This window comes from Hemibagrus wyckioides, linkage group LG14 (genome assembly GCF_019097595.1).
Source record: "Hemibagrus wyckioides isolate EC202008001 linkage group LG14, SWU_Hwy_1.0, whole genome shotgun sequence".
Classification (NCBI taxonomy): domain Eukaryota; kingdom Metazoa; phylum Chordata; class Actinopteri; order Siluriformes; family Bagridae; genus Hemibagrus; species Hemibagrus wyckioides.
This window is the reverse complement of record NC_080723.1, coordinates 9,528,372-9,553,355: the sequence shown is the minus strand read 5'-3', so window position 1 is coordinate 9,553,355 and position 24,984 is coordinate 9,528,372. Positions and strand designations below refer to the sequence as shown.

General features: G+C 40.0%; 1 protein-coding gene across 1 annotated transcript; it reads left to right on the top strand.

The window, feature by feature from the left end:
• Window positions 1-2,207: 2,207 nt before the first annotated feature.
• On the top strand, window positions 2,208-23,907 carry xpot (exportin, tRNA (nuclear export receptor for tRNAs)). Its single transcript, XM_058407553.1, has 25 exons — window positions 2,208-2,357; window positions 6,785-6,941; window positions 7,934-8,016; window positions 10,284-10,340; window positions 10,533-10,602; window positions 11,898-12,116; window positions 12,672-12,856; window positions 13,770-13,938; window positions 14,059-14,295; window positions 15,743-15,781; window positions 15,865-15,927; window positions 16,022-16,146; window positions 16,234-16,378; window positions 17,143-17,262; window positions 17,355-17,449; window positions 17,760-17,829; window positions 17,906-18,144; window positions 18,857-19,142; window positions 20,304-20,493; window positions 20,601-20,717; window positions 21,055-21,170; window positions 21,255-21,302; window positions 21,457-21,528; window positions 21,644-21,700; window positions 22,542-23,907. The coding sequence occupies exons 2-25, from the start codon at window positions 6,852-6,854 to the stop codon at window positions 22,566-22,568; spliced, it is 2,919 nt and encodes a 972-aa protein (XP_058263536.1). The 5' UTR covers window positions 2,208-2,357; window positions 6,785-6,851; the 3' UTR covers window positions 22,569-23,907.
• Window positions 23,908-24,984: the final 1,077 nt, after the last annotated feature.

Sequence of the window (24,984 nt, the reverse complement as noted above, 5' to 3'; positions counted from 1 at the left end):
CTGTGCAACAAGTCCATTTGTGAAATTCCCCCACTACTAAATATTCCACAGTCAACTGTTAGTGGTATTACTTAAAAAAAAAACGTGGACAGCAACTCAGCCACGAAGTGGTAGGCCACGTAAAATGGGCATGCTGAGGTGCACAGTGAGCAGAAGTCGCCAACTTTCTGCAGAGTCAATAGCTACAGACCTCCAAACTTTGTGTGGCCTTCACATGAGCTCAAGAACAGTGCATGGAGAGCTTCATGGAATGGGTTTTCATGGCTGAGCAGCTGCATCCAAGCCTTACATCACCAAGTGCAATGCAAAGCATCAGATGCAGTGCTGTAAAGAACGCCACCACTGGATTCTTGAGCAGTGGAGACATGCTCTCTGGAGTGACCAATCACGCTTCTCTGTCTGGCAATCCGATAGACAAGTCTGAGTTTGGCGGTTGCCAAGAGAACGGTACTTGCCTGCATTGTGCCAAGTGTAAAGTTTGGTGGAGGGGGGATTATGGTGTGGGGTTGTTTTTCAGAGGTTGGGCTTGGCCCCTAAGTTCCAGTGAAAGGAATTCTAAATGCTTCAGCATACAAAGACAATTTAAACAAATTCATGCTCCCAACTTTGTGGGAACAGTTTGGAGATGACCCCTTCCTGTTCCAACATGACTGCACACCAGTGTACAAAGCAAGGTCCATAAAGACATGGATGAGTGACTTTGGCGTAGAGGAACTTGACTGACCTGCGCAGCGTCATGAACTCAACCCGATAGAACACCTTTGGGATGAATTAAAGCGGAGACTGCAAAACAGACCTTCTCATCCAACATCAGTGCCTGACCTCGCAAATGTGCTTTTAGAGGAATAGTCAAACATTCCCATAAACACACGTCCAAACCTTGTGGAAAGCCTTCCCAGAAGAGTTGAAGCTGTTATAGCTGCAAAGGGCGGGACAACTCTATATTACATTAAACTCTACAGATTAAGAATGGGATGTCATTAAAGTTCATGTGCATGTAAAGGCAGATGTCCCAAAACTTTTGATTATATAGTGTAAGAATGTGAATACATATAGTGTTCTGTTGTTTTCAGAAGTTCAGCTGACCCTGATACCCCCCCACACACACAATATTTTATCTCCTTATGCTAAATGCATTTTATAGGAGTCATTTGGTGCTAAATGAAAGGCCGTGGTTGATTAGGTGACTGTCAGGTGTGGAATTTTTTGGATTGACATTCGAGCCTCATGAACACGCACACAATTTCCAACACACACCTAAAGATCTGGAAAGTTCTGTAGCCATGTACCCAGTGACATCACCAACCGCTGCATTCTTCTCATCTAACTCCTTTCCAGGATTGTAGAGCAGCTTCTTTCTGCTGTCGCATCTTTAGGAGATGAAATTATATTTCATGATAAATGATTTTAAATGATACTTCACTGGGTTATGGTCTGGTGTTTGGCTTGGCCAGTCTAAATGAAAGCTGCAGTTCTGATCTATGGTCTCATATTCATCTTTTGATCTCAACCCAAATGTCTTCACCGTGGAGAACAAAAAAAACAAAAGAATTGGCCTTGGACTTTCGGAAAAGGACTGTAGATAGATGTATTTTACTGATCATGAACGGATAATTTATGGGAGAAATAGTCAAATTCCACACCGTCACTCGAGCTCAAACCCAAGACTCTGGAGCTGTAAAGCCATAACTCTACCGCTGCACCAGCTATTTTCCATTAACTTGATTCCTTAATAAAATAAAGACAGGCTCATCCATCATGTATAGTATGTATGATTAAGGATGTATCTGAACATCATGAAAAAAAAACAATTGTGTGATCTTTAGTTATCACAATTTAGTTATCGCAATTTAGTTCACAATAAAAAATATATATATTTATTTAGATAGATAGATAGATAGATAGATAGATAGATAGATAGATAGATAGATAGATAGATAGATAGATAGATAGATAGATAGATAGATATCTCAAGAAAACAACTTCTGTCGTGCTCTTCACATCCTTAAAATTAATAAATCAGGTCTGGCGTTCACTGATTTCGGAAATTTGTGTGGAAAAGTGCGGCTTTACTATTATATGCAATACTTCTGAAAAACAGACCCGAGTTTTTTTGTTTGTTTGTTTGTTTTTATTAACACTCACTGGACGGATAATTTGAAAGAAACCGTCACGTGGCGTTTGAACCTACTTCCTGTTGACCCGAGTGCACAGTGATGACGTCAGCAGCAATTCCGCTCTGCTGTTTCGACACGCTGTAGCCGCACGAGCGGTAGACGTTGCGTTCGTTACTATTGACAATTCATTCTCCAGCGACAGTTACCGAAACACAATGGAGCCCTGAAGTCGAGAGTAAGGTAGGGAAATATTCGACTGGCTCTTTATATTGAAGTTTGTGAAATGTATATCTTTTAAAATCCATTCGGAACTTTGTGGCTTTTGTTTTTTTCGGTATAGAGGCGTGGGGAAGCCCGGCCACAGCCCGCGCGGGCATCCGTTAACATACCGCTTTACTAACTACTATCTAACTACTACACATTTACATGGTACCGTTTAAATTATTACTAATTTTAAAGAGAGAGAGGGAGAGATAGAGAGCAGCGCGTGCGTGCGCGTGCCTGTGTTAGCGGATATGGAGCTCTCTGCCACTCCACGTTAGTAAGAATCGAGGCGCATGTGATGGGCTAGTCGGCTAAAACCGGCTAAGGCCTCGGGCTACTGCACTCTTAACACAATAACACTACACCGTGTCTAATAACGGTACGGTACCACTCCCTATAGTGCAGTATAATTTCCACACTATGTAGTGCGGTGGTCGTGATAAACTGTGGCGCGTGACCACATAACATTAGCTAGATGACTCAACTACTAACTTAGTAAATTTTGTTACAGCAAGCTGCCATTTTGACGACCAACCTGTTAAAAACTTTTATTCCCCAGTTAGATTTGTGCCACCAGTAAACACGAGACTGATCGGACTGGTTAGTGTGTTGTAGCTGTGTTGCATCATGCTACAAAACGTTCAGAGTCAGCTGAGCTTTCTTTCAATTACACCGGGAGGGATCAGAGGTGTTTATTTAGCGGCTCTCGCCATTTCCACTGTTCGTGGGAGCAAGTCATTGTTTTGTAGGTCACGAGTAAGTCCTAAGTCAAGATTGATAAGGCTGAGCCAAGTTCCAAGCCTTTAACTTTAGGTTTAGAGTCTTGAACAAGTTATAATGTGTGTTATTAGATTATTAGAATAGGGAATTTACACATCTGATCAGAAGAGTTCAAATCCCACCACCACCAAGAGCAGAATTATCTTTGGAGATATATATATATATATATATATATATGAGTCAACTATAACCGTATATAAGACATGTACAATATACAAGACAGCTATAACTAAATACAGGTGACAGATACAAGGTGTAGGTTTTTCAACCAACCAGCTCTCTTGAATTTGGCTTTGTTTTGGGCCTTTTGTGCCTAATATTTTCACACCATGGGTTTGAGAAATCGCAGACGTTTTGTTATTGCAAACAACAGTGTTTGTAAGAGGAGCAAACTTCAGAAGCAAGACCACCACCAAAAGTGCCTGTATCACCATAGAATCAGCGGCCTTTCGTCTTTGTCGGAGGCTACTGCAATTGATTGGCTATCAGACTGCTTGACCGCCGAGCTTAGAAATGCAGATTAGTGCAGAGTTGCTGGAAATGAATATTTAAGAAATAGCTGATTCATTGCATGCTTAAATTTATTTTTTAAACCTTTGGTCTTTCCTAGTCAAAGGGCTTGCGTCCAAAGTGAAGTCACAGGTCATTGGTGTCAAAGTCGAGTTGCAAATTTTCTTTAATTATGTCTAGTCAGCCCAGTTGTGACTCAGATTTTAATGAACTGGACCACAGTTCAAATAACCTGATTGCTGTTGTAGCTGGTGAGTTGTGGTATACCTGCAATTTATATTGGCTTGGTATGAGTATTTAAAATCATAGATAACTTATCATTTGACGGTGTTTGGAAATATTGAAAAACTATAGGTTAACTTTTTCAGCGCCTTTTTAAATATATCCAGACCATCAAATCCATGCAGACATGGTGTGGAGGTTAAGGTTTGAGTGGAAGAACTCGAGTGTCCTGCACAGAGCCCTGACTCTGACTCAACCCCACTGAACACCTTTGGGATGAACTGGAATACAGACTGAACACCAGACCTCATCACTCAAACATCAGTGTCTGATCTCACTAATGCTCTTGTAGCTGAATAAACACAAAACCCTTACAGGCACAATCAGCATCTAGTGAAAAGAGGGAAATAATCTGGGGTTCCCTGTCACTAGTTAGCCAAAGAGTCTAAATATGTTATAGCTTATTTCTTCAATCAGTTAATAAAATTCAGGAGATCCTTCACCCTTATTTTTCAATTGGAGATTGAAAAAGAAACACGTGAAATGTAATAAACAACAGCAGCCTAAGGGGGGAAAATGAATTCCTCTTTCTGTGTTGTCTGACTTTAGCCACTGAGATGTGGTTATCACCTACTACATGTTGTTTCAGATCAGACAATGCATCATGGGTGAATGAAAACACTCTACTTTTAAGTCTTGTGTTCATTGTCAGGGACAGGGCTGACCCCATAATCCATCTCACATTCACACCTGGACCTTCAACAGCTTTGCGTATTCCATCGGTGAACTTCAGCTATAACACCTGCCCTTTGCCGTTATAACAGCTATTCTCTTCTGGGAAGGCTTTCCACAAGGTTTGGACATGTTTGAGAATGTTTGACCATTCCACTAGAAGCACATTTGTGAGGTCAGGCACTGATGTTGGACGAGAAGGCCTGGCTCACAGTCTCTGTGCTAATTCATCTCAAAGGTGTTCTACTGGGTTGAGTTCATGACTGTGCAGGCCAGTCAAGTTCCTCCACACCAAACTCACTCATCCATGTCTTTATGGACCTTGCTTTGTGCACTGGTGTGCAGTCATGTTTGAACAGGAAGGGCTCATCCCTAAACTGTTCCCACAAGGTTGGGAGCATGAAATTGTCCAAAATATCTTTGTATGTTGAAGCATTAAGTGTTCCTTTCACTGGAACTAAGGGGCCAAGCCCAACCCTGAAAAACAACCCCACATCATATTCCCCCCTCCACCAACATTTACACTTGGCACAGTGCAGTCAGGCAAGTACCGTTTTCTTGGCAACCGCCAAACCCAGACTCGTCCATTGGATTGTCAGATAGATAAGTATGATTGGTCACTCCAGAGAACATGTCTCCACTGCTCTAGAGTCGGCGGCGTGCTTTACATCACTGCATCTGATGCTTTGCATTGCACTTGGTGATGTAAGGCTTGGATAAAGCTGCTCAGCCATGAAAATCCATTCCATGAAGCACCGTTCTTGAGCTAATCTGCAGGCCACACAAAGTTTGGCCACTCTGTGACTTTATGGGCCTACCACTTTGTGGGTGAGTTGCTGTTGTTCCCAGTTGCTTCCACTTTGTTCTAATACCACTAACGTTTGACCTTGGAATATTTAGTAGTGAGGAAATTGCACGAATGGACTTATTGCACAGGTGGCAACCTTTCACATTAACATGCTTGAATTCACTGAGCTCCTGAGAGACCCATTCTTTCACAAATTTTTATAGAAGCAGTCTGCATGCGTGGGTGCTTGATTTGTACACCTGAAGCCATGGAAGTGATTGGAACACCTGAATTCAATGTTTTGGAGGGCTGTCCAAAAACCTTTGGCGGTATATAATACTGAACTTCAAGATCTTGAATCAAGGCTGAAAAGATTTCCTGTCTGCTCAACTGCTGTATCTACTTTTCCAGATTTGTTGATGAACATTTCAGATCAATACCTCTATTGCCATGTTGCATTATTTTATATTTCTCTCTTGGAGTCTATGATAGTATGATAGCTGAACCTCATTAAAATATTTCTGTTTGCCTGGTGGTGGCGGTGCTCATGATCGTCTCAGATTTCTGTTCTTGGTTGGTCTTCTGCTGTTGTGTTGCTTTTCTGCTCCTCACAGTTGTACAGAGTGATTGAGTGATTAAAGACCTCCTGTCAGCTCGGATCAATCTCTTCCCACTCCTCTGATCTCTCTCTCAAAAACAAGGTGTTTTAGCCAGCAGATCTTCTGCTCACAGGATGTTTTTTGTTTTTCACAAAACTTTAGAGACTGTTTTGTGTCAAATTTTCAGGAGATCAGCTCTTTTTGAAATACTCACCAGCTCATCTGGCACCAACAACCATGCCATAGTTAGGAACAGAGATCAGATTTTTTCATCCTGATGTTTGGCGTTATGATTCCTTTAAACCGGATCTGGATCACATTGGTCCCTTCATTTCTGTGAAAGTAAATGTTCACAAACTTCATGCAAAAAAAGTGTAAAATAAATGTTGTGACCTTTCTTTGCCCAATTCTGACCATAATCCAACGACTCCGTCATTACTGAAATCTTGTGTGTATAATGGTGTTTGGGTATATTTATTTGCACTTTTTCTTCCTGAAACTTTTGACAGAACAATTTGAGATTAGTTATAAGCCATGTTGGTTTTAAGGTTTGGATTAAATAATTGCAGTTCAACTGGCGAGACAAACAAGCTAATAACTCTCATCATATGTTCTTCAGGTGCATCTACCGGTGTAACAAAATAAAATCACCAATCTTCCCGGCTTTGTTTCCTGGACCTCTTGAGTCATATAGTATAGATAGCAGGAACAGCCTAATACACTTTCTCCTAAATTCTCCTAAACCTGTGTCCTTCTGTGTGTCTGTGTGACAGATGTGTGAAGCCTGTGTTTGCCTGGAAGACTGGAGAGATCCTCTAGTGGAAGCGAGCTAACCCACACATGGCCTGCGAGTCGGCTTTCCCCGCCATCATGGACGAGCAGGCCCTCATGGGACTGAACCCCAACGCCGATGCCTGCTATCGGCAGAGAGTAAGACATCTACCAAGAGTTATAGCCCCTGACGTGGGACGCCGGCTAGTTGTCCCGTGCTGGTGTACATTTTTAATGTAATGCTCACTACATCATGTAGCCGGATAATTAATTGTTGGGATTATCTCTTTCTAGCTGAAATATCTTATTAAACTGCCTTGCTGTCAGTTAGGATCCCTAAAATAACAACTAATAAAACAAAGGTGCGGTGTTGAATGACAGCAACTAAATGCGTGGTGCAGTCCAGAAGATAGGTTAGTGTATTAATAATGTTTCTATACAGTAAAAAAAAAACATCAAGTTAATAGACTGCTGTGTTGGTTTATGGAGGAACACCATATTTACAACTCTTTTAAATCCCTTTACCCTCTTCTGATTTGCAATGGAGAGAGCTACTTTAAGTTTAGTTTGTTTATTACACCTTACGTAATACAAGCTGTATCTTAGCACACATGCGGCTCTTATTATTCAGTCCGTCACATTTATTGTTCCATATACAAACACCACGAATGTAGCCCATCATATCAAACAATACAATAATAAGAAATTGAGCATTTGTTCAACAAACTGCTACCGACTTATTAACGGATTCATCGACTTGGCGATAATCGCGTTGTGGTTTTATTGTGTGTATAGTGAATCTTTGTTTTGTTTCATGAAATGTTATTGTCAGTAACACGCTCGAAAGATGAGGATGCCACATTTTAAAGATGAATTCAACTGAAATGAAGACGGTTGAGAAAATCTGTAGCCTTATTAAAATGAGCACCAATACGGAGAGCGGTGTCTGTGATTGATATTTTGTTTGGGTTGTTTATTGTGTTTCTGCACTGGCATAACAACAAAGGCTTCCCTCGCTTGTGTTTGCTATGAAAATAGCAGAATCGCAAAGAACTGCAAAAGAAAAATATAGTTAAATAACGTTAATGTGGCTCATTAGTAATTAGTAACATTATAACGATGCACTAACTCATCTGTTTCTCTTTCGTCAGGCACTGGCGTATTTTGAGCAGCTGAAAGAATCTCAGGACGGATGGGCGGTTTGTGCCGAAGCCTTGGCTAAAGGCATCTACAGGTGAGACCCAGTGAATTTCTTTTACTAAATGGTTTTACCCTTAAATCTGAACTTTGAATGAATTTGTACAGGGAGTACATGTCTTGGAGTTATATCAGTCTGTCCCATGTTGGATGCTGTGGAGGAATTGATTTCTTCAGCTGTTCATCGTGCATTTCTTGGTCTCAAAATAGTTCTTAGGAAGGGAGGGAGGGAGGGAAAGAGAGGTAGGGAGAGAGAGGGAAGGAAGGAGGGAGGGAAAGTGGGGGGGAGTGAAGGGAGAGAGGAAAAGGGTGAGAGTGAGGGAGGGAGAGAAAGAGGCACAGAGAGGGAGGTAGGGAAAAGGAGGGAGAGAAGGCTAGATGCACCATGGAGGCTCTCTGTGTGTCTGAAATCAGTGGGAAAGAATTTCTTGACTACTGCAGCAGCCTGAGACACATCAGGTTGAAGGACTACTTCGTTAATCTTTGAGATCTCCAAGATTTAAATAATAAGTACTAGGGATGCAACCATACAGTTAACCCACGGTTCAATACGTACCGCGGTTTTTAACCACGGTTTTCGGTTCGGTTCGGATGGCTTGGCAAATTAAAATTTTTTTTCCCCATTATTCTTTGCATAGGCGACAGGAACAGTAAGTATGTTAAGAAGGAAAAAAAAGTGGGTTTTAGTTGCAATTCTCTCTATTTCACTTAAATGCAAAAATCAACTTGTACACATTCATAGTGTACTGAAAATAGTGAGATATAAAAATTAGCGCTTGTATGACTTTATTACAGGAGGAGGAGGTTTGGAGTACGGCGCTCTTTTTTTTCCCAATCCGTTATGTAATGAACAGTAAGGGTGAGATAACTCTATTATCCACGAGGTCCAACTATCTGTTATTAGATTTTTTTTGCGCGTTTTTTGGACATTGTGGTAGTGTGTAACGCAGTTCGAGCACTTCTATAAGTCGCTGAAAGCCCATGTCACCAATCACAGAAAATGGCTGCAAATCTTTAGCAATTATTATATTATAATTATTTTTTGTGTCTCTCGGAACCAGTTGGGTCTGAATGCTGGAAGGAATCAGTTAGGGACTGTTGCTTTTTGGATGCCTGTGTTACCTGCTCTGCCATCCTGCTTCCACAGAGTGATATCTCTGGGTGATGGAGCTGCAGATGTGCAGTCATGTTGGAAGTATTTCCATGTCAGTGGGTAACTTGTGTGTAATAGTGCTTAAACACAGTCATTTTTTTGTTTAGCATTTTTGTTTCATCGGCACTATAGTCAACAACAAATCCGAAATGTCCCCACACTACAGATTTGAAAGATGGAGCTGCTTCCTCATATTTGTCTCGCTTCACCGCTCTCCAGGGTTAGAGTGAAATCTGACACCAGCATTGCAAGCATGGTTACCGCCCCTAACTTTAGCGCTCACTGATTGGATATTTACACATGGGGAGGCGTGTCTGTCTCAGCCCGTAGACATACAGTACAGGCAAACACAAACAGGCGGTTCAGAGAGTAATAAAGCGCATGGTTACTATTATTTTAAGGAAAAACCGAAAAAAAAAACGCAGTTCACATACACGTATTGAGCCATGGAGGCCGTACCGAACGGTTCAATATTATATTGAATATTGTGGCATCCCTAATAAGTACACTAATTATATATACGTTTCTCTCAGATTCCTTTCTGAAAAGATTTTGCTTTCTTCGAGGTTTCACAACACACTTTCCTCTCATTAATCAGTCCCTCCAGGATTTTGCCATTTTGTGATGGCAGAAATTAACACAAAATCAAGCGAACTTGATATTCGGAGGAGTAGGTTTTCTGCAGATTTGGGTGAGGACATGTCATATGGCATCATCACTACACACTTCAGTCAAATCGGTTCAGTTCACATGTGTGGAACATGAGTAATAGCAGTCACAGTAAGACATTAGATGTTTCTTCACTGGTAGGAGTTTAAAAGAAGAATCTTTTGCTTGAAGTTTTACCATTTCAATTAGTTTAGCACCAATTTCGAAAAAAGCTGCAGCAACATCAATCAGTTTGTCGCCGCAATAATCACAGGAAGAATCTCAGTAAATTCCTGGAGTTACTGATTTGTGTGTGTGGTGGAAATAATAATCATCCTTCTCCTCATAAGGTATAATGGACAACTTGGTTTTCTTTAGCTTTCAGACATAAAATGTAATGTTTCCACAAGTAATTCAGGATTGAAGTCTGTTCTGTTCAGTGTAAAATCCTTTTTCACATTACAGTGCCATTGAAGGTGTTTTTGTTTTTTTTATTCCGTCAGTGATGACCATGTGAAGTTCTTTTGTTTTCAAGTACTGGAGCATCAGATCAAGTACAGGTAAGTTTGTAGTCATTTTTAACATGTCACAACTCTTTACATGGGAGTGTGGTATATGGCAGCTAGCAAGAAAAGTCGGATAAAATAAACACGGGGTGTTTGTCAAAACAAGTTCTTATGAGCACTGGGGTAGCCTAGTAGCAGAACGAATAACCTCTTGTTGAAAAGTGTGTGTGTGTGTGTGTTTTACAGGCATGCAAGACTCACCGGAGCCCAGCAGCAGCTTATTAGAGAGACTTTGATGAAATGGCTCCAGTTGCAGGTGTGAAAGTCTTTTCATATTGTATTCTTCCAAAAGAAAAACCCGCAGAAAATTAATAATGAAGAGTATTTTAGCTAAGAAAGATTAGCTAGCCAGCTAATTGTGTTGAGTGATGTAAATTTTTGATATTTTTAGTAACCTGTTGAGTCGCTGTCATATGTCTGTGCATTCAGTTCAATTTATTTGTAAACGCTTTTAACAATGGACATATGTTGTATAGAAACAGAAAAAAAATGATAACCTTTAAAGTTAAATTACTGTTTATCCCTAATGAGCAAGCCTGAGGTGACGGTGGTAAGGAAAAACATCTTGAGAGGCTTCTTTCTCAGATCCTTCTCGACCAGGCTCAGAAGGGAACTTCATCCTTCAACCTCATTTTGGTGACACTGAACAGTAAATAATGTAAATGTAAATAATGTCCTTCCTTCAACAGTTACCAAGAGCTCTTGAGGAACTAATAGGTCAGTGTAGTTTCTGAGTTCATTATTGACTGAATATACAGTCGTTGTTAATAATGTTTACATAGCTAGTTGTTTGTACAGTGACCATTTGCATGTCATTTCCCATTGACGTCATTTCCCATTACCTTGTGACGTTACATGTGCAAAGTGGGAAAGAAATTTAGACTCGTCTACAAAAGTGTGTTTCATTTGTTCAGTCAGAGCACATGAAATTCAAGAGTTGCTTTAAGTGCAATTTTACACTTGGCTACTAAAAACAGGGATTAGTATGGTCAGTGTTATAGATGTAACCTTGTACTGTGTCCATATACTAACAGCTCTAACGCCAGTACTGCTATAAAACTGATAAAGTAGAGACGACGAGCGAGAGCAGCCATGTTCATTTGATGTCTCCCTCTAAGCAGGGAAGGAACTGGTAGGCGAGTGAAGACTAACAGTGTTTTGGTTGTTTTTACTTGTTGTACACGTGGAATTACAAACTGCAACCTCGCCTTGAACACAGCATTACTTCAGTCATTTCTGTGATTCACTGAACCCTAAAGTCTCTGAGAAACTGATTGTATGTAATATAAAAATGGTTGTTACTTGAACTCATTATAGAACCCATTATCAGGTTTGTGCATTTACACAAATGTTTGTTTCACTTTATTATTTATATCTTCTGTAATTTGTTTGTTCATTCAGATTTGGGTTTTTCTTTAAAATAAAAAAAAAAATGGTCACAGTAATGTACACTGTAGTACTATCATTTAGCACAAATCCAATATCAACATGTTCCTGCTTCAGATCTAGTACTAGGTCTCTTTATTAAGATATTTATTATTGTTTTTTCAGTTAATGAGCAGACAGCCGGAAAAGCCGTTCATCAAGAACAAGGCTGCGCAGGTGTTTGCGCTCACTTTTATCATGGAGTACTTAACTCTGTGGCCCAAGTTCTTTTTTGATGTGCTCTCGCTGGTGGGCCTGAACCCATATGGCCTGGACATCTATCTGCGCACCCTTATGGCTATTGACGCTGAAGTGGTGGACAGGGACATCTTGCACACCCCTGAGGTACGGCTTATCGTCACCGCTCTGCTGCATGCCATCTGCTTTCTCAAATTAGTCACCTCTGCTTATGGATGTTACCCCGAGCCTCATTTGTCAATCAGATGTATAGAGGTTTTGTGTGTGAGCATGTTCATGAATTTGCATTTGGTGATGCCCAAAAAACTCCATATAAAAGGCAAAGCACACAGAGCTCAAAAGACAAGTAAATGATAAATAAGTGGTAGTTATTTTGACTTGCATTTTTACTATTGAAGATATGAATTTGATTCAGATTAAGTGTGTTGTGTGGTTTGGTGTCAAAATGGAGAAAAATCTACTGGACCTAGGTGATTGTGGATACCACGAACATCACACAGGGAAACTACCAGTTGACCGACAAATTTTAAAAATGGCCGTAAAATGGTTGCACTACATTACAGAATGAGATTTTTCACATGTATGTGAATATGGCTAGAAATTTTAATGTCTCAGATTCAAGCATGAATCTTTAACGCCCAGTTATGGTCAGAGAGTTATCATATTACTGTGATAAATCATCAGTGGTTTGCATTTCTGCAGGAGACCCGCAGGAACACGCTGATTAAGGACAGCATGAGAGAGACGTGTATCCCAGCCTTGGTAGAGTCGTGGTACCAGATCCTGCAGACGTATCAGCGCAGTCACAGCGAGCTCACATGCCAGTGCCTGGAGGTAGTTGGCGCGTACGTGTCCTGGATCGACCTCAACCTCATTGCCAACGACAGGTCAGAACTCATACACGTTTACTCTGTCTGCTTTTACACTTTTCTCTGACTCTGTGTTCAGTATGCTTCATTAAATGTGTCATGTTTTTCATTCTTTGTGTCTGTATGATCTCAGAATTTTTTTTTTCCCATGTTTGAGTATATTTTGGAAGTTGCTGAACAGAGTTACTGTATTGCTGAAAATGCAGAACTAGAACCTCTAAGAGTCCACTTCAGGCACAGTACCATTTGAAACTAACATTTTAAGCGCTTAACAAAATGTAGAAAGAAAGAAAAGAAAAGAAAATGGACATCACCTCTACTAATGTTTTAGATATTTAAAAGTGTATTGAATGGAAAACTCATCCTTGGCCTGGTACTATATCACTGCCTCAATGATGTCTTTCCTGTGTTTTCCACTGTATTCATCGCTTCAGCATTGTTTCCGTCTGAGTTGCTGATCGTGTGTGTCTCTATATTGTCTGGATTTAAGGGGCTTTAATAAGCCGAACAAATTCATTGTTTCCACCATAATTCAGCCTTGCCTTTGCTTGTTTTGTCAACAGTGGAATTTTTGTTGTGCACAAACCCAGCAGTTCTACAGAACTCGTGTTGATCCTACTGCTGCTATGTTGCCAAGCAACATGAGTTGGGGACACAAGCTAAGGAGCTGCCCACTCTTGGTTATTGGTTAGTTTAGGTGTCCTGGTTATTGTCACACTAGTCTGTGTTTTGGAGCGCGTGAGCTGCAGCAGGGAATTTCTATTTATTTAATTTTTTTAGATTTAATGTCAGCGTGTGTGCCCCCTGGCCTATTTTACTTTAACCCATGTGCCCCTTGGTCTAAAGTTTGTCCATTTCTGCACTAAATGATATCATGTTTATTCCACAAAGTGACTGAGAGAGATTTACTTCATTCCTGTGTGGTTTACAGGTTTGTAAATCTATTACTGAGTCACATGTCGGTGGAGGAGCTGAGAGAAGAGGCATGCGATTGCCTGTTCGAGATTGTTAATAAGGGTATGGACCCGGTGGACAAAACAAAGCTGGTGGAGTCTCTCTCACAAGTTTTGCAAAATGCCGGCTTCTTTAACGTGAAGCAGGTACGTATTGTTCACCACATTTTGTAAAATGGGAGTAATTAAAAAATAACTTTATAATCGATGAAGACAGACAGCTAAGTGCATGAGTATGTAAGCGAACTGTGATACCGTGTGTCTCAGGAGGAGGATGTGGACTTCCTGGCTAAGTTCTCACGCCTGATAAATGGAATGGGTCAGGCTCTGGTGCTGAGCTGGACCAAACTCACTAAAACAGGAGACATGAAGGTCGCAGCAGAAACCCTGCAGGCTCTGGAGGCCAAAATCCCACTGATGCTGCAGCTGCTTATGCATGAGGATGATGACATTTCAGCTAATATAGTGGGCTTCTGTTACGACTACTTACATGTACTCAAACAGGTATGCGCACACACACAGACATACAAAACTTTTTCCACTAAAAGCAGTATTTCTAGTACATGTATTTGAAAAGCACATTAGGAATACAAATTACAGTTTGCCTAATTTGTTTGCAATTATGGTTTGCATCTGATGTGATAAATAAAATCTTATTTCTGTTAAGCAAGTTGCTAAAATAATGTTTAAGTGCTTGAAAAGTTAACATGGTGAGTTATCCATTATAAATGTCCAGCTGGAGGCTAGGCGCCACATCTTCTAAGATCTTCTTTCGAAAAGGTCTAGGACAGCAGGAGGTCCAAGACTGTGGAGGTCTAAGACAGCCGTTTTATTTTTAAACAAACAGCCTTATCTTGGACTGTAACTTTCCATTTATGGTGTAGAGCCTAAAATACTTCCACACACTGCTTTTTAGATGATTTTGGGTTGTAATTGTCTACTCAAGGCAACTCCTGCTATTATCTTCCATTTTCATATCATTAGTTTAATTTACTGATGGGTGAAGATGGTATTCAAAACTTTTAGGATACCTACTGCTGTATCAGAAGCTAAACAACAAATTAAAAGCTGTCTAATGTGTGTAGGCTACACATTAATATCGATATGGGCAAATTATAGTTCAAGTATGATTTTTTCACGTTCAAATATCGTTTAAAAAGTGACTGCCCTAGTGTGCAGTTAATTAAGTTCATATTTATACCTTCGCTCTTATGTTATTGTGTCTACAGTAACAGCTCACACCCACAGACTTGTATGGTGGATTCTGCACATGATCTAAAAATGAAAAAATGTGTTTTTCTGTAGGAAATGGAGATAAGCCAAATCGAAACAGCACAGAAAGAATACATTCATGATTGTCAAAATAAATTCAGAGACGTAAACCATTTAATCTGCTTCCACAGAATAAAACTGATTACTAGGGATGGAGCAATGGTTCATCGGGTGATAACAAGAACGGAATTATCTCCCAGATGTTCCACATCATTAAATATGTAAAAACTATAATCTGCTAAAATGAGCAGTGTGTCAAACAGTAATAAATAAAACCTCATAATCATTGGTAAATCCTTGTGGTATAAGTGGAATGACGCACTCCAGACTGTGTGGTGATATGCTTTGTCACATCATGTGCCATGTCACACACACACACACCCCTCGTCCTGAGACTAGTTATTTTTTTTATGACTGCATGTCTGTCGTATCTGTTGAAATGTAACACACACAGTAGATGGTATATAGTAGATTCAGTAAGAAATTTCTGTACACCCCCATGACTCCATTGATGTCACATCAGTAGTTTGTTGCTTGACTTCAGATTACCTGAAAGATGGAAATCTTCAGGTTTTGTCTGCATGTACTTCAGTGACTTAAGTCTTATAGTGGATGTACTCTTGATCATGGTTTCATCATATGCCTCGTGTTTAAGTTCTATTTCCTTTCTCCTTCACAGCTTCCTCTCCTTACTGATCAGCAGAAGAGTAATATTGAGGTAAGAAATCACAGTTCAGTCACTTGTCTCGGCTCCAGTCATATGATTCAGTGCCCTTAATGTTTCTCTTTGCTTTTGCACAGGCTATCATGATGGCGGTTATGAAAAAACTGACATATGACGACGAGTACAACTTTGAAAACGAGGTAAAGTTCTTGTCATGAATAAGTGTCACCGTAATACATCGTCAGGAAGGTTTATAAACTGCTCTTTTATTTCAACCTTAATTTTGTCTACAAGGGTGAAGATGAGGCGATGTTTGTGGAGTACAGGAAGCAGCTGAAGATGTTACTCGACCGCCTGGCTCAGGTCTCACCTGAGCTCTTACTGGAATCTGTGCATAGAGTTTTCACCAGCACCATGCAGTAAGACCTGAATTCACACACACGCACAGGCTATCCTAAAAGCCATGCTAGCTCATTGCTGCATATATAACGTGTGTTTGTGTGTAGGAGCTGGCAAACGGCCCGGTTTATGGAGGTGGAGGTGGCGATCCGCTTGTTCTACATGTTGGGAGAAGCCCTGCCTGCATCACATGGAGCTCATTTCAGTGGTGATGCCACGAAAGCCAGCACTCTACAGGACATGATGAGGACGGTAAGATGAAGCCGCAGTGTGAGTGATGTTGTGAAGGTCTACTCCAGTCGTTCTCAAACTTTTCGGAGCACTTTAACTGCAAAATAAATTTTGCAGACCCTCTAAACAGATTTTTTTATCAACACTTTTCAAATACTAATTATTTAGATTTGAACAGCAGTATTTATAGACTGTCTATATTTATAGTCTGTTTGAGCCCTAAAGAGTTCTGAACTTTCCAGGCCTGATTATTTGTCATTTATTTATAGGTTGACTTGTTTCACAGGTGTGTGATGAAACTATAACAATAAGCTCGGTATAAGCAAACCTACCAAAAGTTCTGTTTTGTGTGAGTCTCCTATTTTTTCTGTATTATTTATGAATTTACGGCCAGAATTTTTTATTTGAGATAGAGCTCACAATGCTGGTGCAAAGTTTTATTGTTTTGGAACATGAAATTATGAACTAAATATTTTACATTTTGACTTGGAAAGCTAACATACCAAGTTTTACATGAGATACCCAAAGATTTTTATTATATCAGCACAACACCTGATAGACTGGTAGTTGCTTGCGCTACACACAGGTATGTTGCTGACATAAAATGTTCAAATGTTACTGTAGGCTTGTATTATGTAAACTTTAGAAAAGATGTAGTAAAGGTTTGGGGTCAGAGAATTTATATCCATTTGAGGTTGTTTGACCAAAATGTTTTTTTTTTTTTGTTTTTTTTTGGGCTTAGGTGGTTTTAATATTTTTGCCTGTTTGTGTGTATATCTACGTAGCTCCTTTCTAGTGGTGTAAGTGAGTACCAGCACACCTCAGTCACCCTGGAGTTCTTTGAGACTGTCGTTCGTTATGACAAGTTCTTCACTGTGGAGCCTCAGCACATTCCTGTTGTCCTGGTGAGCTTTAACTCCACCTGTCCACACAATCTACCCAGTAAAGTTAAATGAAAGTCATTTGCATTGGGGTGTGTGTGTGTGTTTATCTTCAGATGGCATTTCTGGATCATCGTGGACTGAGGCACAGTAGTCCAAAGGTGCGCAGCAGAGTGGCTTACCTTTTCTCTAGGTTCATCAAAACATTACAGTAAGTAATCCACAGATGTTATTGGCATCGGCACAAACTTATCCAGTGTTAGTGAGTTCACATTAAAGACTAAATTAAGATTTATACATGCCTATAGACACACATTGTAGTCAATATCTGTGGCAATTCAGTGTTATTTTTGTTGCTGAATTTTGTTGGGAAGTGGAAGGGTTTTTTTATTTTCTTAGTCTCCAGGCAACAGCAGCCACTAGATGCTAGAATGAAACAAATTTTAGAAGCATCACATTCAGTCATGTGCTTCAAAATGCAGTTACTTATTTTCCTTTTATTTATTTTTTTTACTCCACAGTAAACACATGTCTGCCTATATCGAAGACATTCTGAGCCGAATACAGGACCTTCTGGCATTAACTCCTCCTGTAAGTGTCACACACTCGCCCACTTAACACAGACACACGCAAAGACTGCATGCATTTCTCTCTCTCGCTTCTCCAGGAAAACGGATTCCCTGCGCTCCTGACCAGCGATGATCAGCTGTTCATGTTCGAGACGGCCGGCGTTCTGATCGTGAACAGTGAGAGCCCGGCTGACAGCAAACAGGTGCTCATGCGCAGTCTGCTCACACCGCTCATGGAGGCCTTCAGTCTGCTGCTGGCCAAACTCACGCAGGAGAGCGATGAGGAGAGACAGACTGCACTCGCCGACTGCCTCAGTCACGCTGTGGGCTTCGCCAGGTATATTGCACACCATCCACTTGAATAAAAACAGCACACATCAGCTGAGAAAGTCAGACGTGACGCATGATGCAGAATTAAATGTTACTGATGACCACCAGGGGTTTGTTTAAGCCTATGATGGAAAGTCAACGTCAAATGAAGTTATACCTTTTAGTGTTTTATTGTAACCTCACGGGTGAATAAATCAATTACTCATGGGCCATAACATATGATGGCACAGAAGTTAAGCACAAATTAGTGTTGGCTCTCTGATTCATTCTTTGTGGTTAAAAATATCAATATCACAAGATGGCTTTTAAAATAAACAGATGTGTTTCCTGTCAAAGAAACTAAGAAAAAAAGAAGAACATCTAAGTCCAAATCAGATTACAAAAGTTCCAAAGCAGGAAGCGATGTCTCATTACCGTGCCCAGACAAAACCCCTGCCCAAGTATGTGATATGTTTGGACTTTCTGATAAAATCCTGAATCCAGTTTGCTTAAAGACATTTGAAAACGAAACTTAAAAACCTGACCCCAAACGATTTACCCTCTAAGTTTGAATATAAAAGCTGTATAACTTAAAGCAACAGCAAAACAAGCAAGATTCCCTGATCGAAATCTGAGAGGCAAATAATTTAGGTTACAGGATTTACTGTTTTAAGCAAACAAATAGCTCTGTATTTGCTTACATCTCTCTCTCTCTCTCTCTCTCTCTCCATGTCTCTCAGCCGCACCAGCAAGGCGTTCAATAATAAGCAGACGGTGAAGCTTTGTGGCTGCTCTGAGGTCTATCTTGACTGCCTGCAGACATTCCTGCCTGCGCTGAGTTGTCCTGTCCAGCGGGGCACTTTGCGCAGTGCAGTGCGCTCCTTTCTCCACCGCATGATCATCTGTCTGGAGGAGGAGGTCCTGCCTTTCATTCCCAGTGCCAGCGAGCACATGCTGAAGGACTGTGAGCCCAAGGACCTGCAGGAGTTCATCCCCCTGATCAGCCAGATCACAGCCAAGTTTAAGGTGGGCTGGTAAAGGGACTGTTCGTGTGTCAGGTGTTTTATCATTTTAGCGTCAAATTGTCAAATTTAAACAAACAGGATATTAAAAAGACAGGATTTTAAAAAGTCTTAAAATCCTAGCATTCTCTAGATCATGACACCAGAGTTTAGGGCTAATGGAAGAAATCCAGCTAAGTTATGGTTAATTTGTAGGACTAACAATAGCACTAAACTTTTCTTTTAAATAAAGCACAAGAAAATTTAACATGTTGAAAACATCAGACCTGTGTGTCAGTAGCCGGAAGCGCTTGCATTGTTGATGGTCAAACAGTGACACTTGGGTTTTCTAACAAGATAAGCTGTTAAAACTTCAAATATTTTTTGACAGGTGTTTTTTTTATAGTATTCTATATACACCCATCAGACATAACATTATGACCACTGACAGGTGAGGTGAATAACACTGATTATCTCCTTATTATGGCACCTGTTAGTGGGTGGGATATATGAGGCAGCCGATGGCTAGTGATAGCTAGACGACTGGATCAGAGCATCTCCAAAACTGCAGCTCTTATGGGGTGTTCCTGATCTGCACTGGTCAGTATCTATCAAAAGTGGTGAACTGGCAACAGGGTCATGTGTGACCAAGGCTCACTGATGCATGGGCGGAGCGAAGGCTGGGCCATGTGGTCCAATACAACAGATGAGCTACTGTTGCTCAGATTGCTGAAGAAATTAATGCTGGTTCTGATAGAAAGATTTCAGAATACACAGTGCATGATGGGTCAGGGCTGTTTTGAAAGCAAAAAAGGGACCAACACAATATTAGTAATATGGTTATAATGTTATGCCTGGTCTGTGTATCTTGCAGATATTAACAGAAATAAGGTGCAAAAAACTGTTGTACCAATAATTTCTTAAACAGATGAAACCCATTGTAAATAGTGTAGGCTGTAGATGAGTTTATTTAGAGCTCTTTTTTTATAGAAACTCCAAAAAGTTTAGAAAGCAGTAGATTTGTGTTTAAAGACTAAGAGCAGAACAAGGCATCTTTGTTTTAAATGTTGCAGGTAGTTTTATGACCATTCTTTTCTCTCTCTTTTTTTCAAACCACATTATAACTCTTTCAATCATAAATCTGTCATCTAGTCCAATTTGTGTGTGGGTGTGTTTGTGTTTGCAGAGTCAGGTGTCTCCGTTCTTGCAGCAGGTCTTCATGCCGTTGGTTCTGGCGATTTTTGAAGTATTATCTCGACCAGCAGAAGAAAATGACCAGACTGCAGCACTAGAGAAGCAGATGCTGAGGAGAAGCTACTTCAGCTTCATCCAGACCATCGCCAGCAGCGGTATGAACGAGGTCATGGCCAACCAGGGTGAGTCTTTAAATACCTGCCCCCACATGCACATGCACAATTCAGAATATAAGCACAGCAGTTCACACTTGAATGTTGTTTTGTGTTGTTTTTTTCCCCCCCCTCAGGTGCTGAAAATATAGAGCGTGTGCTGTTCACCATTATTCAGGGAGCAGTGGACTTCCCTGACCCCATCGCCCAGAAGACCTGTTTCATAATCCTCTCCAGGCTAGTGGAGCTCTGGGGTAAGCACAACTCGAGAGGTGTTTGTCAAAAATAAAAAAAAATAAATAAAAATACGCCATAAGACTGCAGACTGAGGCACTTTTGTGTTATCTTTGCTCTGCTGCTACACACCTGTAGACTTTTCATTACAAATGTGAAGGCAGTTTATATTTTCTGGGTTTATTCTAAAAGTAACAAGATGCATTGCTGCCATGTGACTGGCTGATTAAATAATTGCATGGTTGAATAGGTATACACATGTAACTAACGTAGTGCTTAAGTATTTTAGACTCGCAAAGCTTTGAAGGATCACAACTGATGTCTATAACAGATCTCTTTCTTTATTTTTGTTCACAGGAGGTAAAGACGGTTTAGTTGGGTTCCCAGACTTTATTTACAAACACATTGTCCCAGCGTGCTTCCTGGCTCCTCTCAAACCAACGTTTGACCTGTCAGATGCACAGACTGTCCTGGTAAGTCTCTATGATCGATAAAACCTGATGAGATACAGAATCGGATAAAACTTTGTGTGATTATTGCAAACCTGTGCTTTTCAGACCTTGTCCGAGTGTACACTGACGCTGAAAATGATTCATCTCAAGAGGGTGAGTCAAAGAGTTGTTTATGTAAACTTTTAGTTTATTATACTTTTAGAAAGCCTTGCAGCCAGAAAACATCTCACAATCATGGTAGAAACGGGGCGAATCGCTCGGCGGTATAATGCCGTGTCTGTACTTAACAATTTGTGTCTCGCTCCAGGGGCCGGAGTTTATTCAGTTTCTGCAGCAGGAGTACCTGCCCTCTCTGCAAGTCTCACCTGAGATCACACAGGTATCTTTACACTCAAGTATTGTCATCGGTTGTCATCTGGTTTCATTTTATTGGTCAGAGCCTTTGGTTTATTGCACAATGACCTTTTTTTTATTTTTTATTTAATATATAACAGGAAGTCTGTCAAGTGCTTCAGCAGCCTGATACCAAGGTTCTGAAAAACTACATGAAGGTATCTCCTGCACCCTCATTCTTAATCTTTGTTTTTACAAGCTAATTAAGTCAGTCGTTTTGTTAGTCGTATGTTGTGAAAGTTGCAAAATTATACTGCCATTTTTATTTTCTCATAATGATAATTGACCTGTATCTGTTTGTACAGAACTTTAACCTGTTAGTATTCACATGGATGCTATCCACTGCCACCAAATCTGACCAGTAGGCATCCTTACTTATTGTCCAACAGAACCGCTCGGACAGTAGTTCCGTCACTAACGGCAACGTTGAGTTGATCTTAATGCACTCATTCTAATGTTATTTTTAAAGGAACAGCTCATACAGAGTAAACACCCTGAGTAATCTGAAACTGATCATACGTTAGAAAAAAACAGACACTGGGGAAAAGACAGGAGCTAACTTGTCTCTGAGACGTTTCACAACAATAAATATTACTGTAAACCATTAAAAGTGTCACGTATCATTCATAACTAAATTAAACACTAATCATCGGTAAATTGCTGTGGTGTGAGTGGAATTTGATTGAGGGGATTGTGCCACTCTGCTTGCACATTTTACCACACAATAATACACAGTGGATCCTCTGACTGTACACTGACCCACAAATGCAGAATTTTATTCCATTTTTAAAAGATGAGATGCTTTAGGCTTCCAACCCTAAGCATGACTGCTGTACTTTTTTGGTGTGTTAAGTCACAGTACTTGATGGAGGTTGTATAATTTTATTTAAAAAAGAAACACACAATCTCACAACAGTGTAAAACGTTAAAAGGTTAGGAAATTGATTGCTGGTACACACTTTCACTGAATAACCGTTTGCATGTGTTTTTTCCTCTCAGGCCTTTTTTCAGCAAGCCAAGCTGTAAAACCACGACGAGTTCAAGACAGTACAACAAAAGGACCGAGCTTAGAATAGAAGCTGCTTTTGCACTTAAAGGGAGAAGCTTAACTGTGGCCGTCTCCGCTCCAAAGGGGAAACGAGGTGCAGATTACAGGACTCTGGTGAGGACCCGCTCCCACCAAACCGATCACTAGCACTCTCCACCTGGGGACAGATGTGTGTGATTGGCCAACCAGACACGGCAGAGAGTTCAGAGTATACAGCAGGATGGGATTTTGGAGAGAGAAATTTTGTTCTGAACAAGGAAAAAATATTTTGGCGCTTAAAACTATATGGAATATGATTACAGTAATGTTTTGTATTTGTGAGCGCGCTTTCATGTAGGGATTTAAAAAAAACATAGAGCATTTAAAGAGATGAATTGTCTGAGCGGTTGAAACGAGGTTTCTGCAATGAAGCCATGCTGAGATGATTTTATTTAATGAATTGGAATTTGCTTTTTCTTTTTTTTTTTTCCTTTTTCTTCTTAGTTTTTTTTATGTCATGAAATAGGAGGGTTTCGTTTTTATTCTGAAGAGACTGGGAATATGAAAGTGCTCTTCTAGATATGAAACATTCTGATGTGAACAGTTAAACATTTGGATTTATTTTCATTCATGGCATATTAAATGCAGAGTAACCCGTTTAAATTGTACAGTGCATCACTGACTTGTGTTAATGCAGTTTTTTTTTTGTCATCTTCCCTGAATGCAGAAACACAGACAAAAAGCATGTTCAGGTTAATTAATCAATTCCTGCAATATTGTCCATTTACCGCTCTCATCCTTAGGAGTTATGCAATGTCTGTTTTCAGTGTTCAAAGTGTTCATTTTTTACATCAACGAGAGAGATGAGCTGATGTGTCTGGTTATTCCAGGTGCTGTATCGTGACATCAGTGTTGGTATTTTTATTACTACTACTCTTTTGGTTGCAAGTTCAATAATCAAGAGTTTGTGGTTAACACAGGTTACACAGTCTGCATACTGTAGGTTGCATGTTAAAATTAACCAAAGTTACAATATGAAAAAAATTCCTATCATTTGAACTGTCATAAATTCTGGGAGTTAGGGGAATTGGCTGTGGGTGGGGCCTCCTATCTCTATCCATGTCAATTACAGGAGTATTAGCCGATACTCTGCTTCCTTCAGAGTGTGTTACACAATCATGTGAATCAGCAGCGGCTTGAAAAGATGTGATTGGGCGATTGGGGGATTTTTTCACCCTTCCTGGTTAGTAGCTTCAGTGTTGATTGTTCAGAGCTGGCGGCTAGATGGAAATTGGCCAGAAGGGTGAAAAAAAAAAAAAAAAAAAAAAACTTTTATTACCTTACATTGTATGTAAAGTGCTTTGATTTAATATTAGGACTAACACAATTCGGGGGGGTGGGGGTTATGCAATTTGCAGAATGCTAATCAGGGTTGTTTGTGTTTAATTAGTTTAACTCACTTTTTCAAATCCAAAATGTATTTAAGTCCATACAAGTCATTTAACAAAAGTAGAAGGAAGAAATAAAACCCTAAGTGGTTCTGTCAGAAAGTGGATACAATCCTCAAGGGGAAGTTAGAATTTCAGTCACAGGGTTTAGCCTCTGGTATAGAAATGTGCTGACAATGAGAACGTATAATGTTTAAACTACTAGTAAATACTTAATGGTCTGGAATTTGTTCTTGCTGCTTGACGAGTAAGACACCAAGAGCTGCACAACAGCACTACATCATTACTTGCTCATTTCCTGGTGTAATTTGTGAAGTGAAATGATTTGTAATTGCTTACACATCAAACAGTGTAAACATTTTTCTCTTTTAATGCTGAGTTTTCACTGAGCAGCTCTACTGATCTCGTTCCTAAAAGTTTCCTGTGGATTGACTTAAAAGTAACATCTTCCAGTAGTTTTTCAGAATTTGTCACTTAAACACTTCAAAAGATACTGACATTTTACCAGCTTCTAAATCTAGAATTTTGCCAAATGAATGCAAAGCTATAAATTTCATTATTTCAGACAATTCTCTGCCTATAATTATTTTTGATATCCCTTTAAGGTCCTTAAATTTGTCACTACCAATAAATTGTATCTAATAATGTTATTCGGTGTGTTCATGAATATATATTTTCTTATTCACTAACTATATGGTTGCTGGAGGGGGAGTGATTCAGGTGCTGGCAGACTGACAGTGGTCTCATTCAGAACAGTAAATTATGTGTAATGTGTATGTAAGTAAACATGTAAAAATTGTTAATCTCACACATTCCACTCATCTATAAACAAGAAACACCCCCAAATTGCCATATATGGTAAACAAATTCCCTAGGTTTACCCTTTGGATATCATTTCAAAAAAGTCTAAGGGGATTACCAGTTAAACTGAGCAAAAAGAATGGTTAATTGGTACTTTTGCTAGTGG

Excerpts from the sequence above, each read along its gene's own strand:
- xpot (XM_058407553.1), top strand. The coding sequence starts at position 6,852 with ATGGCCTGCGAGTCGGCTTTCCCCGCCATCATGGACGAGCAGGCCCTC. Across the intron at positions 20,718-21,054 it reads CAGGCTAGTGGAGCTCTGGG|GAGGTAAAGACGGTTTAGTT; the intron begins GTAAGCACAACT and ends TTTTGTTCACAG. Across the intron at positions 21,529-21,643 it reads TCTCACCTGAGATCACACAG|GAAGTCTGTCAAGTGCTTCA; the intron begins GTATCTTTACAC and ends AATATATAACAG.